We start from the raw sequence: 17,212 nt of genomic DNA, 5'->3' as shown, positions 1-17,212 counted from the left end.
AGGCATGCTTGAAAAAGTATTCTTGTATTTGACAGAAGACTGAAATAGCAAATAATAATTTGCTTGGAGAAACTGAGTTTATTACATTAGATGCAAAAATTTTCATAAAATTTGTATTAAGTAATTTTGCCAGTGTATTGTATTTATTCTCATAGTTTAAAATGTGTAATTTAAATATCTATATATGTATTTCATATAGCTTAGAATGTCTATTTAGGGCCTACATTGAAAAATTAGAAATGTCAGCTTCCCTACATCTGTAAACACAGGCATGGCTTTAAATACGCCTTTTCTTAGTGTCAGTAGAAAATACACAAGGGGAGAACCACGTTCAACATTATTTTGTTCAACAAAAAGTGAGTGAATATGAACATAAACTGCTATTAAACAATAATAGAAATTTTTTTGCCTACAATATCAGAGCTATGAGCTACACAGAACAAAGCACAATTTCTATGTGGACATACATGGTCATGGTAATTTTATTAATTACTCTCATGTCTACTAGGAGTGAAATATTTTCCAGTTGTTACGAGATTATGGTAAATTTTGGAGACCTTACAATCATCAGATTTTATGTTTTCTCAGTAACAAAGGTAAGCAGTTTTTCTTTACTTTTATAAATATTTTCCCCATACATCTCTTAACAGAAAATTCTCCTCTTTCTATGTAGTCCTCCATATATTTTTAGTCAATGGTACAAAAGTATTGGTTATAGCTACATAACAGCATGAAAATTAAAATTTGCCCCTAAATGACATTACAAATGAAGGGATAAATAATCAAAAAGTATTGAAAAATCAATTTATTTTAATTTAGGATTCCAAACATTGATAGCATTTATTGAAACTACCTAACACTACATATTCCTCAAGGGAGGAATCAAGGTTAATTAGTTACTTCACTTTCTATTTTCATATCTTAACACGGATTTTTAACCTTAACTGCTGATTTCCTGCATTTGGAGATCATTCTGCAGTTTGGAATATCCTTAATGTTTTATTTTGAAGTAATGCAAAATTTTAAACTTTAACTTTGGTCAAACACATTAGGTCCTTGAAAACTTGGGAAACAAACTAATTCAATAATAGGAGATTTATAAAAAGCATATCTGCTATGAAATTCAACATAATTTTAGCACACTTCTATCATAATTTTTCCTATTTACTTCCTAAATACTGTTCTCCTCTCAGTCCTGGATGATGACAAAACACCCCATCAAGTAGAATTTTTATATATGAGCATCATTTAGTATTAAATAACATATGAGGCTCTTAAAAGCACAGCAATTTCTAATTTACTAAAAACCAATGCAGTTTATTCAGAAACCTGAACTTTCTCATGGGGAAATGACAGAGTTCTACGGGACTATTACAAAAAAGCAGAGCACAAACTTCTCCTGGATTACACTGCCACAGCTATCCAGCCTTCATGGCACAATAATACCATCAAGTAAGGCTTGTGTACTACACAAAGCCAATAGTGCAAATGCATCAGGTATCTACACTGCAGGCCAAAGTGGAAAGTATTGGCTCCAATCAGGAAGCAAACTTCTGAGTTCAGATTTCCTTTGGAAATTCAAGATGCCCTGAAGGTTATGATAACCTTCCACTTCACCCCCATTTATTCTCTTGCACTTTTTTTAAGACTTGTGAAGTGTTACTACATCCATTTTCCTTGATAAAATTGCTTGTTAGAAAAACTATTTTAGTATTGCAAATTCTAAACTTCAAATAATATTTCAAAGGTATGTAGAGACAGACTTTTTTCAGATTTTAAATATAAACGTGTCACATAATTGGGAGGTTTTGCCTTATGTTTATGATATTTCATTCTATATGCATGTCATTAAAACTGAAGTCCCAGAGAAAACTTTTAAAAACTTGCAATATTATAAAAGCAAGCATAAAATAACATTCCTTTAGCAAAAAAGATCAAGGCAGGGGATGGAGGGTGGGGGGTGAGAGAGTTAGAAAATAATTATATGGTCTTATGTGGCTTGTGGACACATTTTGGTTAAGGTTTTTGTTGGTTTTGTTTTATTCGGTTTTTTGCTTCTTTGGTTGTTTTGGTTTGGTTTCTTTTCGTTTTTTTTCATTTTGTTTTTTCTGGGTTTCGTTTTGGTTTGGTTTGCGGTTTTTAAACTAAAAAACTTACTTAAACTGTCCCTAAAATTCAAGCCATTTGAACTCCATCACTCCTAGACATCTAGCAGGAAAAAGCTTAATGTGTTCTGTTTGCTGTTGAGGTGTTCCTACACTGTAGATTTGAGACAGTCTGCTATAGTTAAAGATGGAAGACATCATTGTCAGAGACAAAACAATTAAAATTGCATCAGCTGGAGAGCTGACAGGAGGTGATGTTAGTACAATCCATCCTAGCTGTGTTTTAATTAGTTTTAAAAAAGCTATTGTGAAGTTTGGTATATGTGTCTCTATTACCTCAGACTGGAATATTTTCTTTGTAGTTGTACACCAAATACATTTCTTGACACGCACTTCTTCTAGAAAACATCCCACTAAAACTCAGGTCCTCTGCTGCAGCTGAGGTTTGACTGATTGTGGTGAGTTGACCCTGGCTGGATGCCAGGTGCCCACCCCTCTTGTCCTCAGCTGAAAATTTGAGGAAAGGTTTGCGGGTTGATATAGGGACAGGAAGAGACCACTCACCAATTACCATCATGGGCAAAATAGATTCAACTTTCTGAAATTAGCTTAATTTTATTCCGAATCAAATCAGAGTAGGAGAATGAGAAATAAAAACCCAATCTTAAAACAACTTTACCCCCATTCACCCCATTTTCCCAGGCTCAGATTTACTCCTTAATGGAAAATGATGGTTACTGTCAGTTACACATCACTGCTGTTCCTTCTGCCTCACACTCTTTCCTTCTCCATAATGCAGTCCCTCCCACCCACCCACTGGAGCCGGTTCTCCATTAAATTCTTCAACATGGGTCCTTCCCATGGGCCGCGGTCCCTCACGAACTGCTCCAGTGTGGGCCCCTTCCATGGAGTGCAGTCCTTCAGACACAGCCTGCTCCTGTGTGGGTCCCCCATGGGATTCTTCCAGGAAAACTGCTCCAGCATGGGCTCCTCTTTGCACAGGGCCACAGGTCCTACCAGGGGCCTGCTCCAGCATAGGCCTCCCACAGGGTCACAGCCTCCTCTCAGGCATCCACCTGCTCCAACACGGTGTCCTCCATGGACTTCAGGCGGATCTCTGCTTCCCTGTGTTCCTCCATGGGCTGCAGGGGCACAGCTGCCTCACCATGGTCTGCACCACAGGCTGCAGGGAAACCTCAGCTCCAGTGCCTTCTCATTGACCTTGGTGTCTGCAGAGTTGTTTACCTCACCTATTCTCACTCATCTTTTCTGGCTGTTGCTTTGCAGCAACTTTTCTACCCCCTTTCTAAAATGTGTTATCCCAGAAGCCCTACCACTTTCACTGATGGGCCCAGCCTTGGTGGGTCTATCTTGGAGCCTCCTAGCATCGGCTCTATGGGACATGGAGGAAGCTTCTGGCAGCTTCCCACAAAAGACACCCCTGTAGCCTGCCTGCTACTAAAACCTGACCATGCAAACCCAGTGCACTGATCAAACATAAAGCTCACTGGTCATTGAAGAATGAGGTAAAGACAAGCATCTTCCGTAAGTACCACCAGATTACAAGTTTTACTCCAGCACTGAAGACTATCCTTCTCATATAGAAGGAGAGGTACTTATAATATTTTTCACTTTGCATACAGGCTGAAAAGAGACTTTAAAAAGTGCTAGAACTGCAGACCTAGCTATATGAACTAATTTAGAACTAAACACATGCTTGAAACTATCGCTGTTCTTCATCTTGAAGACAATTTAATCAGTTGGACTATAAGCTATGTTTTTATTATTTCTTACATCTTTTTTTATCAAGATATGACTGTCAAACTGTCCAATTTAAATTCATTACATCATCTATAAGTCAAGACAATTCTGACTTTTCAGAAACTATTTTAGCGACCAGTCCTGTCTACCAGCTCCTTTCATACAGCCCTCAATGCTTGTCTGTTATTCTTACTCTAAGTTCTACAGGCAACTTTCTGCCCTAAGCCTAGTCCACCACCCTCATGTTTTGACATTTCCTTTGTTTACCCACTTTTATTGTATTTATTCTTTTTCACTTTGTTTTTCACTTTTCAAATCACAGCTAACTCCTCCAGAGGACTGCAACAATGAATGGCAAAATGCCTTTCTTTTACCAATATACCTCTTCAAGTGAAATCTGGAATTCCTTACCAGTTCAACTAAGTATGCTATACAGCATGCACAGGACATGCTAGACATTTTAGAATGTATCCAAATATAAAAGCATAGAGCAGAAAGCCACCTAACTCAGCTGACAGGGAAACGGAAAATGGGACTGGATCTTACATCATTTAACTTGTCTGAGATAAAAGCGAGATCAGGCCTGCAAAGAGTTCCTCTTTTCACCAAGAAGAAAAAGTCAAACTTTGCTTGACAATTTAGGGGATACACGCTCAATTCTCACTCTTGGTACAAGAAATCAGTTTGTGATATTTGTTTACCAGAAATCTTAAGCATTTTTGGTGTGAAAAATATAATGGTAGGAAAGCAGACATTCTGCATGTCAAGCATCAGAAGTTAGTTTTCTAGAGAACCTATGTGGAAGTCTAAAGACCCAACTCTGAAATGTATCTAATTCACAGAAGTACTAAGAGTAATACAAGGCTGTTCTTTGAACCATGGCTAGGGAGAAACAATCATAAAATGTTAGTTTCTCCATTGTTTATGCACTCAAGAAAGAAACAACCACTGTGTATGACCATCTACAATAGAAACAGCTGGTTATGAGTCTGAACTGCACACAGCTGGACAGCACCAAAACTAGGTTATACACATATAAACACTACAAGTGGTAAGGAATGGAAGCCAAAAAAAAACTTTTTTAAAAAATGAAAATATTTAACAGAAATATTTAATAAAATATTTAACAGAGTGTGTTACAATCACACTCAGACTACCAGTCCTTTTAAGTTTTAAAGAAGTACTTCCTGGATAGTATTTTTCAACCAAATGGAACTAAGTTGGATGAATACAAGGTTAAAGGAGTGAAATTTATGACACTATGATATACAGAAATTCAGACTGAAGGATCTAATGACTTCTCATCACTCTATAATTCAGTAAAGTATTAATAACAGGTTGAGCCATATTCCCATCAGGGAAGCCTATAAATCTAATTCTGGAGAAACTGTGGATAATCTATCAAGAATATGTATTATCATAATTGTTCTCTCTTAATCACAAAAGAATTTTGATCCTCAGCTCAAAGGTTTTTAAAACTCAGTATTCCATAGCAACTGTACAATTAATAAAAACATGATCTTTCAAAGTGAAATTCTCACATTCTTATCTAACTAGAATGCTATCCAGAAAAGCATTTCTCCTTGAAAACCTAAGAGATTAATAGTCTGTTTGTGATTATAATATTCAGTCATACTTTCTGTTAAATATTTATAGGGTTTTTTTTTAATTTCTTTTTGCTTCTGTTCCTCATCACTTGTACATTTTTATGTGTATATTCATCAATCACTTGGATGAAGGGGCAGATGCCTGCTCAGCACATTCACTGAGGACATAAAGCTGGGAGCAGTGGCTGATGCCCCGGAGTGCTGTGCAGCCCTTCAGAAGGACCTTGACAGGTTGGAGAGATGGGCAGAGAAGAACCCTCTGAAATTCAGCAAAGGCAAATGCCAGGTCCTGCACCTGGGGAGGAACAAGCCCAGGCACCAGCACAGGCTGGGGCTGACCTGCTGGGGGGCAGCTCTGCAGCGAAGGACCTGCGGGTCCTGGTGGACACCAAGCTGTCCATGAGCCAGCAGAGTGTCCTGGTGGCCAAGGAGGCCAATGGTATCCTGGGGGGCATTAGGAAGGACATCCTGCCCCTGTACTCAGCTCTGGTGAGGCCTCACCTGGAGAGCTGTGTCCAGTTCTGGGCTCCTCAGGACAAGAGAGACATGGAGCTCCTGGAGCAGGTCCAGTGGAGGGGTGTGAAGATAGTTAGGGGTCTGGAGTATCTCTCTTATGAGGAAAGGCTGAGAGGGAGTTGGGCCCATTCAGCCTCAAGAGGAGATGACTGAGAGGAGACCTCATCAGTGTCTATATGTATCTGAAGGGGAGGTACCAAGAAGATGAAGCCAGGCTCTTCTCAGAGATGCTAAGGAATAGGACAGAAACTGATGCACAGGAGTTCCACCTGAACATAAGGAAGAATACTGCGCAGGTAACCATGCACTGGAACAGGTTGCCCAGAGAGGTTGTGAAGTCTCCCCCACTGGAGATACTAAAGAACGATCTGGATACAACCTGTGCTATGTACTCTACAATGACCCTGCTTGAGCAGGGAGATTGGACCAGATGATCCACGGTGGTCCCTCCCAATCTGATCCATTCTGTGATTCTGTGTAATCTAGTGCTTTTATGTTGCATATTACATATTCAGTGTAGGCACGTCCCTTAATTAAATGCTTCTATTTTTCACCTAACAATGAAGTCAGTTTCCTATTCCAAGTCTGAAAAGAGGTACAGCCAAAGAAAAATGTTTACAAGGCTCTCAGAAACAATTATTTTACTCGCATATTTACTCCAGTACCTTCTAGCAGGTACTGGAAACTAGGAGGTTGAGAGGAAGAACAACTTTAACATAGTTGTAGGGGCATTCAGTCACAGCGTGGGTAGAATGACAGGTGATGTGTGACTACCACAAAACATAGATTTTGAAGATTTTTTGGTCACGTATTCTTCCCAGGTTATACTGATGGTATCTATATGGTATGCTAATTCTTAAAACCAAGCTTGTAGTGTAACTTTCTTTAATAACTGTGCATTGTATAACAGCTAAAGAATATGATTACCTCTTCTTATAAAACCAGAATCTGACATATCATGTCCTCTATAGAATTAGCTGAAAGCCTCAAAGAGCTGAGATTTCAGAATTTTAAAGGATCTTATGTAATAAGAATCCAAAAGATATCAAACATACAAAGATCGATGGTAAAAACGCTCCTATGATCACAGGATATACACTATCACTATATGGGTTTTTCCAGATTCTAACCAGTCTAAGCTCATCAAATAAATTCTGGTCATCATTCCATATTTGCCTGATAAAATAGTGGCACATATTAAATTAATTTTGTGTATCTCTGGAATAACATGTATAAAACACATACAAATATCTCAGAGGCAGGTGCCAAGAGGATGGTGCCAAACTCTTTCCGGTGGTGCCCAGAAACAGGACAAGGAGCAACAGACAAAAACTAAAACACAAGAAGTTCCACTCAAGATGAGGAAGAACTTCTTTGCATTGAAGGTGGCACAGCACTGGACCAGGTTGCCCCGGGAGGTCATGGAGTCTCCCTCTCTTGAAACATTCAAAACCCAGCTGGACAGGTTCCTGTGTCACCTGCTCTGAGTGACCCTGCCTTGGCAGGGGTTTGGACGAGATACAATACAAGACATTATTTACAGGAATTTTAGAACTATTAATATTTAGTGATTGGAGGAGCTCTTTCCTCAACAGTGGAAAGGCAGGAAGGCAGGGCAGAAAGGCAGGAAGGCAGGAAGGCAGGCAGGCAGGAAGGCAGGTAGGCAGGAAGGAAGGAAGGAAAGTAGGTCAAGGGAGTTATTACATGTATTTTTAAATTGTTATTTTTCAGATCTTATATAATTGCTTTTGAATTCTAAAATTCATCTACACTAGATGTGAAGATTTTTTCATACATAATATAAATGAGAGCACAGTTGCCCAGTGATTATCTCACGTAAGAGGTGGGCTAAAAATAACTGTTTACTTTTTTTGATCAGCAGATCGCTAGCTTTCATTTCAGTCTACACTGCAACTTTTGACAGTTTCATCAGCTAATGAGTGGAAAAGCATGTAATCCATATCTGTATTGGTCAAGCCATGTAAAAGAAGGAAGCCTCTTGATAAAAAGAAGATGCCCAGTCTTTTTAGTCATCACAGTGTACTAACAGTGCTGTCCTTTGAGGGAAGACCTGAAATATTTCCAGACCAAACAATACTCAGATTTTATCAGTGTCAAAACAACATACTCTTTAAAACTATATGCTGATACTTTAAATGTAACAACTGATGCTATGACTGCTCTATGCCTGTTTTATATAGATCATGCTTGAGTGAAAGAGGACTTAAAGCATATGAATACTGACAATGGAATCAATGTTTCAGTGATAAGAGTTTGAATTATATGAAAGACAAAATAAAAAAGAGCAAAAAAAATTTACCTTTTAACCACTTCTCTTACATAAAGAAAGGCAGCAAAAGTAACAGGGGAGAGAAAATTTTCAAAGCCAAACATTTAAAAATATGAAACAGATTAGGAAGGTTGTGAGTCAAGTCTCAGAAGGACAGATTTAACTGGAATCTGAAATCAAAGGGTATACAATGAGTCTTCAGTTCTAAATTTAAAGGCCCTGGTAATAGATACTAAATAAAACGTATTGCCACTCATGAATACCATATACAGAAACATGGAACATCAGAATAGAGCTGGTGCAGGAAAAAAATTATGTCTATTATTAACTAACGTTAAAAAGGTGATGAATTAAAATGTATTCTTATTTTAAACTCACTCACTTGTGACCAATCTCATGTGCAATGGTAAAAGCTGAACCTAGGCCAATGTCTTCATTAATGCTGCAGCTCCTTTCAGGCTCACACATTCCAGCCACAGAGGCCAAGCCTGAATAAACAGAAGGAGACACAAAGGGTCATGCCAAGGTGTTTCAGTCTTAAAAGCCCTAGTTATAAATGCCTGGATTCTTTTTAATAACTTCTATGCACAGAAGGAGCAGTTGGCAAAAGGTTAACTTTCTAGTCATTTGCAAAATCACTGGGGGGAATTTCACTTTGCCGGCTAGACATTAATATTTTTTGAACTGCAGTCAGTGCTGGAAAATGTCTAGACTAGGGGTTAGATTTATAAATTTTACTTCTGTTAACTTGGGACCACCTAGTAACTTGAGCCAGGAGAGGGAATTCAGGAAAGCATTTCTATTTTAACATTCTTGAGCCTGAAGAAAGCAAAATGTATCCACATTATTTTTCTAAAGAAATCTGTTTAAGTTTAGTGGGTTCATAAAAACATACAGGCAACTTTTTTAGCTATGAAAAACCTCACATGGTACATTAAAAAAAATTAAAAAAACAAAACTGAATGCATCAGTGAAGAGAGAGGAGACATGTTAATAACAAACACGCATTTAACCACGGAAGTCTTTTCCATTTATCACCCATCATCTTCTGGCATTAAAACCTTATTGTGTTACAAGGGCTTTTAAAAATTTTCTTCTTTCACTGGCATTTATGGACTATGACTCTTCTGTATCTTACACATTTTTCAGCAACAGATTATTACAGAACATACTGCAGTCTTAATTTAGTGCCACTAGAGAAAGCTTTAAACATCAGGTTTATTTAATGTATTTCTCCCTAGAGTTTCTTATCTGAAAGAAGAAGTAAACCTTTCTTTAAGGAAGTTACCTCTTCAGTTAACCTACACTACAAAAAAAAAAACAAACCAAAAAAACCCAGAGAAACAACAACAACAAAAAAACCCCCAAAAAACCCCCAAAAAAACCCCCACCAACAACAACCAGAAAAACCCAAACCCAAAGAACCCCAACAATAATAACAAAAAAATTGAAAAAGTTTAACTTTGGTTGAGAGATGAAGTGAATGGAACAGGGGATGGAGAAGAGAGAAAGCAAACTCCTTATATGAGCAGGGACTTCAAATTATTCTATTTGGACTAACAGTAAGAAGTCATAATATGACAAGTGCTTCCTGCTGTGTCCACATCAGCAATTAATTTCAAGACATAGGAGTGGATCAGCACAGTGAAGCCCTGATGTTGAGGCTCTTCGGGTATCATTGCATGCTGGTTTGGACATTCTTGACTAGTTGAATCCTGTGGGCTGAATGTCACTACACATGTGGCTCAAAGCTTCCTGAAGGGAAAAAATATTGTAGGGGTATCATGAGAACACAGCCCATGGGTGATCTCAGGTCTCCTGCAGGCATATAGAGACCATTTGGGGGGTATGTGTTCCATGTTTTCTCCCAAACAAATCTAGTTTGGACACACCAAAACTACTGACAGCCAAATTGACATGGGCGAAAGGTGACAATGTGTGTCTGGAGAGTTTGCAGTGTGGAACCTGCAAAAAAACCAATTACAGTTCACCTATGCTGCTCCAACTGAGGAAATTCTGAAGATAACATGTTAATACATATAGATATACAACTATCATGTTCCCCTGCAAAGTCCACCATATTTGAATGATAAAGTCATCTTCATCTTCATGTCTTATAACTGAGGACTTGCTTCGGCAACTTAGAAGACCAGAGTAACATAATTCCACACCACGCTTGCAGAAAGAGACAGAGATCAAGTTAAGAACTCAGTCAGTGGCTCAGATTTCAAAAGCTGTTGTCCTTCACTGGAGCCACAGAAAAACTGCAAAGATGTCTGAGGTCTATCTTTTCTAAGAGGTTCCATGAAAGGTCCCCTGCTTCAGGTGTCTGAAACAGGATACAGATGTCTATGCCATACAAAATCTTTTACTTCTGTCTCTTCCTAGAATACCAATTATTCAGGTTTCTTCTGACCTTCTGAGACCTCTCTGTGACCCTTTTTCACAAACTCCTTATATATATGATTAACTTTAGTTACTGGATGTCAGTGTGACTTAAGCGTATGAAATGCCTTGCAAAAGAGGACTACAGGGCCTTGTCTCCTCTCCAGTTCAATGCCTATATTGCAGAAAAATTGCCATGGTTTTGTTGCCAAGACTCCTATAACAGTGAGTAGGAACTGATACCATATGTGACTCTTATTTTTAATTTTTTTTAATTAAACTTTTTGTTTAATAAAATATTTGCCAAATCTATCCTCTGCTACACTGCATTCAAGTGAAGCAGAATTTGGCTTTATGCCAAGATCTGATACAGTAAGAACTAGTACACTAATGATCTCTGTTAAAAGCATCATATAAAAATATCAAATAGTTCATGCACTAATGTATTCTCTTTCAACCTTTTTTCTTTTAATGCTTGCAAAGCTACTTCTAAGACATCAATATAGACAGTCTCTTCAGTTTCGTCACCTCCAATGTCAAATAAAATGAATTACATTTAGAAATTCATCATCATGATTTGCCTTTTACTAAAGCATGTTCTGGATTTTGCTTATATTTATAGCAGGCAAAATTCTGGTACCTTTCCCCATGTAAACTACACTCTTCTGCCAAAAGCATTGGACTGACTTGCAAGAGACTTACAGAAAAATTAACATGGGTTAAGGCTATAAAGCATACAGTAATACAGGGAAAGACAAAGGAAATACAATCATGAACTCTGACTGAGAAAAGTATTAATAATATGAACTAGCTGAATTAGAATTTTATCTTTAATCACGTGCAAGAATGAGGCTTATGAAAGGATACAAACCGAAAAAAAAAAAATCTAAACAAGTGCTACATTAGTCTTTGAACAATGTTTCCTTTATATACTAAAGCATCATTGGAGGCAACAACCTATAGTTATAGGTCACCTATAGTTATTTATTGTAGTAAATAACTTCTGGTGACATATTTAGATATGGAGAGAACAATAGCTCTCTGTCCCTCATCTAAGGTTGCCATGTGCACTTCTCCATTGCCAAAGCACTGTAGTTTCAATGTTACTGTATTTTCTCTCACTGTGCTATCTTTTCCTAAGTCTGTGAAAGGAAAAATATGAAGCTGCACTCACTGTGTACAACACAGCAACAGTGTAAACCTCAAAGTCCATTTCTTTTGTAAGGTTTATGGGGGTACTTTTATAACTTTCCTGAGGATTTTTGCTTCTGTTTTTTAAACTAGATTATGGAGACCAGTAAATGGAAATAAACAGCAAGTTCTGTTCTGTAAGAAGTAAAATTGAGTCATCTTCTAGCTTTTATCAGAACTACAGCTGTCAGAGATGAAATACACAGCACCAGCTGACATAATTCAAACTTCCAGCAATGTATCAAAGCCAAAATCCACCTCGAGTATCTTTTATTTTTCAGCTTTATAAAACTACAAAATTTTGAAAGTACAAACTTTAAAATAACTAATCAGTCAAAAAATCAATAGCTAAGTATAAAGTAAGGAAACAGCAAACACAAGCTGAAATTTCTCTTTATAATCTTACCCAGTGTTCCACAAGGCTTGTTTTTATAAGTGCAGATATCGTATCTGTTAAGAAAAAAAAGTAGATAGAGTATGTCAGTGAATCACATTTGTAAGATACTTTGTATATTTATCACATATCTGTATCACAGTCCAAGTTGTCAGACCGCAATCAGTTTAATTATGTGCAGCCAGCTGGTGTCGGCATTTTCTACACTCTGGTGTAAACCACAAGCTGCAGTACACTCACAGCCGCTGGCCTCAGGCCAGTGGGACACCTGCCAGTAAGAAAAAAATGGTTAAAGTGGATCTTTGTAATCACCAGCTCCATAAAGCAGTCCACCATTCTGTTATGTACTTACAGCAGCATGGCTATAGACTGCTACTGATTCTTAAACCTTAAATTTTACTCAAGAATCAACATAATTGGAAGCGTCTTACAGTCTAACACTTACCAACTAAAAAGTATTATGTGTAAGTCGTACTACGTAGACTTTGATTCGAATTTAAAAATTGAACTTTAAATTGTTACACCATTTTTAAAAAACATCTTATGAACTGTCAATGTAGTACCCTTCTCATTATCCTTCCATAATTATAGTGTATCTTAATAATATGTGCCAACAAACTGAAATGAAAAACATTTTTGAAAAAAGCTAAGAAATTTCTTTAAAGGAACATTTTTGTCATTGTAAATACAATCCTTCACATACATAAGCTAATGAGTTTTTGTGTAGTTAATACATAAATATCTGGAGCTAGCAATGAAATTAAGATGTTTTCTGTGGCATAGCTTTTAAAATAGCAGTGGTCATGCAGCAGTCACTCATTAATTACACCTTCATATTTTGAATATGCAATCTTATAATATGTTTAGTGATAAAAGAACACTCCCACAAGGCTATTGATTTCCAAGGATTTAAACTAATTTCCTTGCAGTATGCTTCAGAATAATTTCTACTCTTTTGAAAGGCAAGTGAAAAAAATATGAAAAGACACCATCTTTATGCTTTCATTTTAAACCCAAATAGTTACTAATTTCAGGCCACCAGACATTTTCTGTTAAAAATACCGTAAGGACTGTTATCACATAGGAGTCTGATCACAAGACATATACCTTTCACTGCTAAAAGAGTTATAGTCTGTCTGCAAGCCAAATCCATGCACAAAATAACAAAGCTTAAAATTTGGAACAAATCCAGTAAACTCTCTATGCATGCAGACTGCTGTGACCACATGGAATTCCTTTGATTTTTAAAGGGTACTGAGTGTGGAGCAGTTTGTGGGATTAAGCTATAATTTTGAATTTAAATGTTCATGTGCACTAATCTCATTGAGGTGCTTCAAACGCGGACTAATTTTCCGTTTGCTGTCTGGAGTAGGGGAAGGTAACCAAGTCAGCATAAAAACCATTCTTATTTCTCTTGAAATATAATCATTAAAATGTCCCTAAGTTTCAAGATTACACAGATTCAGAGCAAAAGAAGGATTTTGACTGAACATTTCCTGCCTTTTACATAATTAAGAAAGTAAATGTCTTATTTCTGTGTTCAGGACAGTGCCTGAACATAATCCTATTGAAGTTCAACCAAAATTTGTTCCTCAGAGAAAGCGGACAGGGCTCAGTCTTATTTAGTGAGAAAACCCTAACTAAATTCTTTAGAACATAGTTGAGAACTGAATGTCTTTACAAAGTAGTCTCTGAAATACACAGGAGGTACTAGTCTTCTGCTTTTTAATATCCAACGGTAATACAGAGAAAACTATTACAGGCATACATCCTTAGATAAAATGGATGTTTAATAATAAAGCAAATTCCACTCAAGAAAAATGTTGTCACTGACTTCAGCAGAGCTGAAAATGTGCCTTATGGCCTGAGTCAACTTACTTACTTATGAATCTGAAGTTACTCCTCACCTAAGGTTCAGTTTCACAAAGAACTGTGACAAGAGAGAATGATATGAATTAAGTCCCTTGTTTCTGTTACATTTTTCAAAAACAAAGACCATGGTATTCTTCAATTTCTGTTGGGAAGTGTGTGTTCTTCATTACACATAAGCTAGCATTTTTAAGAAAATATGATGATAATGAAACTTAAATTAGATAATAAAACTAAGGAAAAGAGAACTTTATTTTCCAATTCACTGATTATTTTTGCAAGAACATACATGGGTAGTAACATGTTCTAAATATGCCATCATTAAATATTCAAATTTTATAGACAATGATTAATTTCCTGCAAGGGTATTCATAAACTCTCCTAGACCCAGTTTACCAGGAAAAAAAACCAATAAATTTTCAATGTCCAGTGATTTACTTTAGCTACATCATCTTCCGGCTCCATTTTTTTCATCTTTTTGCTTTCATATGAATGGTTTCTGCTTGTGATTTGTCTGAACGCTCATGGCATTCTTATGAACCAAATTGCTTGCTTCCATTATTTGTTTCTCTATATGATGTAACTAAATCAGACTAACTTGTCTTTTTTTTTGTTTTGACATCACTTCCTTTAACTTTATTTTGAATCTTCAAGGAATCCATTTAGCCCTGTTGGGTTCCAAAATGTGGAAGACTACAGATGCAATACTTGACAGATAGTAATTTTAAGCCAAGAAACCACTGAAAATACAAATCATCATGACTGCCCATGAGATTAGATAGGTCTAATTGCTATGGGAAAAAAAAGAAAAAAAAAAAGGTAACCCACAAACAAACAAAACAAAAAGCTCACACCCAGAAAAACAGCACAAAGGTGCAATTTGATCACCAGGAGCTTAGTAAAGGCTTCAGGAGCTAAAGAGACCCAAAAGGTAGATTCTCAAGCCAACAATTATCTCAACTAACTATTAAAGATTATGGCAACAGTCATGATTATGACAACTGCAAAAATGTTTGTTCAATTCACTGACAGATGGTGTAAGAGGGACACCACACAAAAGCTGAATGAAAGAACACAGTTACAGAGGTAAATAACTTAGGATAAGATGGCAGCCAGATCACTTTGAGACAGCCAAGAAAAACCTCTGCCCAAGCCAAAAAAGAAGATCATATAACTCCAAATAAAGTGGGTGCACTGCCCCTGAAATGTGACCACACTGGGGAAGTGGAATGGAAAAGAGGTAGGAGGGAAGATGGTTCATTACATGGCCATTCCCGCCCTGAACAAATCAGAAGTCGTTTCATGAGGCAGATGGGGAAGAGGTCTGGGACTGCTGGGCATTCCTGTGGGACTGCTGAAGAGCTACAGCAGACAGATAGAAAATGCATGGTGAAACTACAACTGTCACTGACAACTCTGCCTGACATAGCAGCCAGAAGGAAACTCCATAGACAGACCATTATCTGTTCAACACAATGGGCAAGAACTGGAGCAGCAATACACTCCTGTCAGGCCAGGATTAAACAGCACTATACAATGACACTTTAAAAAGAAAAATTCTAGTCTTTTTTGGCAGGATATGCAGGCACCATGCTAAAATATACTTGCACTCTGTATTAAAAAGTGAAAGGAATCACACTAGACACTGAAATTCTACTATCTGCATTATTAAGCTGTTTTAAAACTATCACAATTTTAGTTCCTTGCATAGATTTGGCCCATGAGAACAACTGATCTCAAAGAACTCCCATAAAAAGTTGTGGAGATGGCCACATACAATTATTAACAGGCAAAACATGCAAAGCTAATCTTTTCTGGAGAAGACATCTTAGTAGTGTGTACACAAGATCTGTGCCAGTGGTATTCAGTGCAATAAAAAAGCCACTAAAATGTTTATTTAATGTATTAGTGTAGATGTAAGCTAGAGACTATCTCTTGAAGCAGTCTCCCTTATCAGTAACTCTAACCTGAAGAAAAATCCATTTCCTTTGCAAATCTGATGACTAGCATGATCCTGATCATTTGAGTAGGACACTTAAGTCAAACAGATAAGGAAGACAAATTCTCTGTGAATATTGTAAGCACTGATCAAACTTGTCAGGTAAGTTATCTGCAGCTACAGCCAATCCCAGGCACCTTAGGGGAATACAGCCATTTGTCTCCTGGTACACTGCAGAGAAAGGAGAGAAGATTCGTCCTGATCCCTGCAAACTGTCCGTTTTCAGGCCTAATGCATGCAGTTGTGCAACTATGTAGCTCCCACTGAGTTCTATGAAAGCAAATGTATTCCCACATTAAAAATAAAAATAAATACTAAATAAAGAGATACACTAATTCACACATTTGATTATAAGAAAGCATCACAATGATTCAATCATATTTCCACCCACTCTTAGAATAAAAATGTAAGTAATTCATTCTAGAAGCTAGAGAAGTTTAAAAGATACTCCTTAAAAGCTATTCAATCTCACATTAAGAATTGTTTACAGAATAATTTGAGAACAACTGTACTAGGTTACCCAGTTATCTTCCTTTCCCTCCACAGCAGTCATTTTTGACTGTTTGCAAAGAAAACAGGACAGCTCATACTCATACCTTCCCTGATAGAAGTCCCCAGCTCTGTGGCTTAGAGTACTTCAGAGACAGAGATTGCATCTTATCATTTAACTGATTTTTCTTTTAATGTCTTCAGCCCTTCGTTAATTCCTCTTTATTCTGAAAAATGAAATTATTTCAGTGTCTCGAGGATATGGTTATGCCTTTATCAGTAAAGCTGAGTCCCCCTGTTTGAGTAGAGCTCTGTCCCGTTGAAATAACTTTTTAAATTTTCTTCTAAATCAGATTAATATATGGAATTTCTCAGCATTGTACTGTTACACTGTGGCCCTTCTGTCACCACCATGGGCACTCACAGGCTTTTTAAACTCTCTCAAGTTATGTATTACAATTTAAAAAGTTGTTCTAACAGTAGCATTAACAGTAGTAGATACAAAGGCATAATGAGTTATTTCTTCTTACATGTTAATGTGTATTTATAAATTCAAGGATAGCATTACCCTTTCTATCAGTCTCATTATCCAAATTGGCCCATTCA

At 37.1% G+C, this 17,212-nt stretch overlaps 1 protein-coding gene across 1 annotated transcript in view; it reads right to left on the bottom strand.

Moving 5' to 3' along the window:
• Positions 1–17,212, bottom strand: part of ADAMTS6 (ADAM metallopeptidase with thrombospondin type 1 motif 6) — a 148,518-nt gene that overhangs the window by 77,773 nt on the left and 53,533 nt on the right. The window contains exons 8-9 of the mRNA XM_039567294.1: positions 12,262–12,305; positions 8,662–8,767 (exon numbers count right to left, since the gene is read on the bottom strand). Of these exons, the coding sequence (XP_039423228.1) occupies positions 8,662–8,767; positions 12,262–12,305 (150 nt within the window). The remainder of the gene's footprint in view (positions 1–8,661; positions 8,768–12,261; positions 12,306–17,212) is intronic.

This window comes from Corvus cornix, chromosome Z (genome assembly GCF_000738735.6).
Source record: "Corvus cornix cornix isolate S_Up_H32 chromosome Z, ASM73873v5, whole genome shotgun sequence".
Taxonomy (NCBI): Eukaryota; Metazoa; Chordata; class Aves; order Passeriformes; family Corvidae; genus Corvus; species Corvus cornix.
The sequence above is the reverse complement of the archived record's forward strand: the minus strand, read 5'-3'. Positions and strand labels throughout refer to the sequence as shown.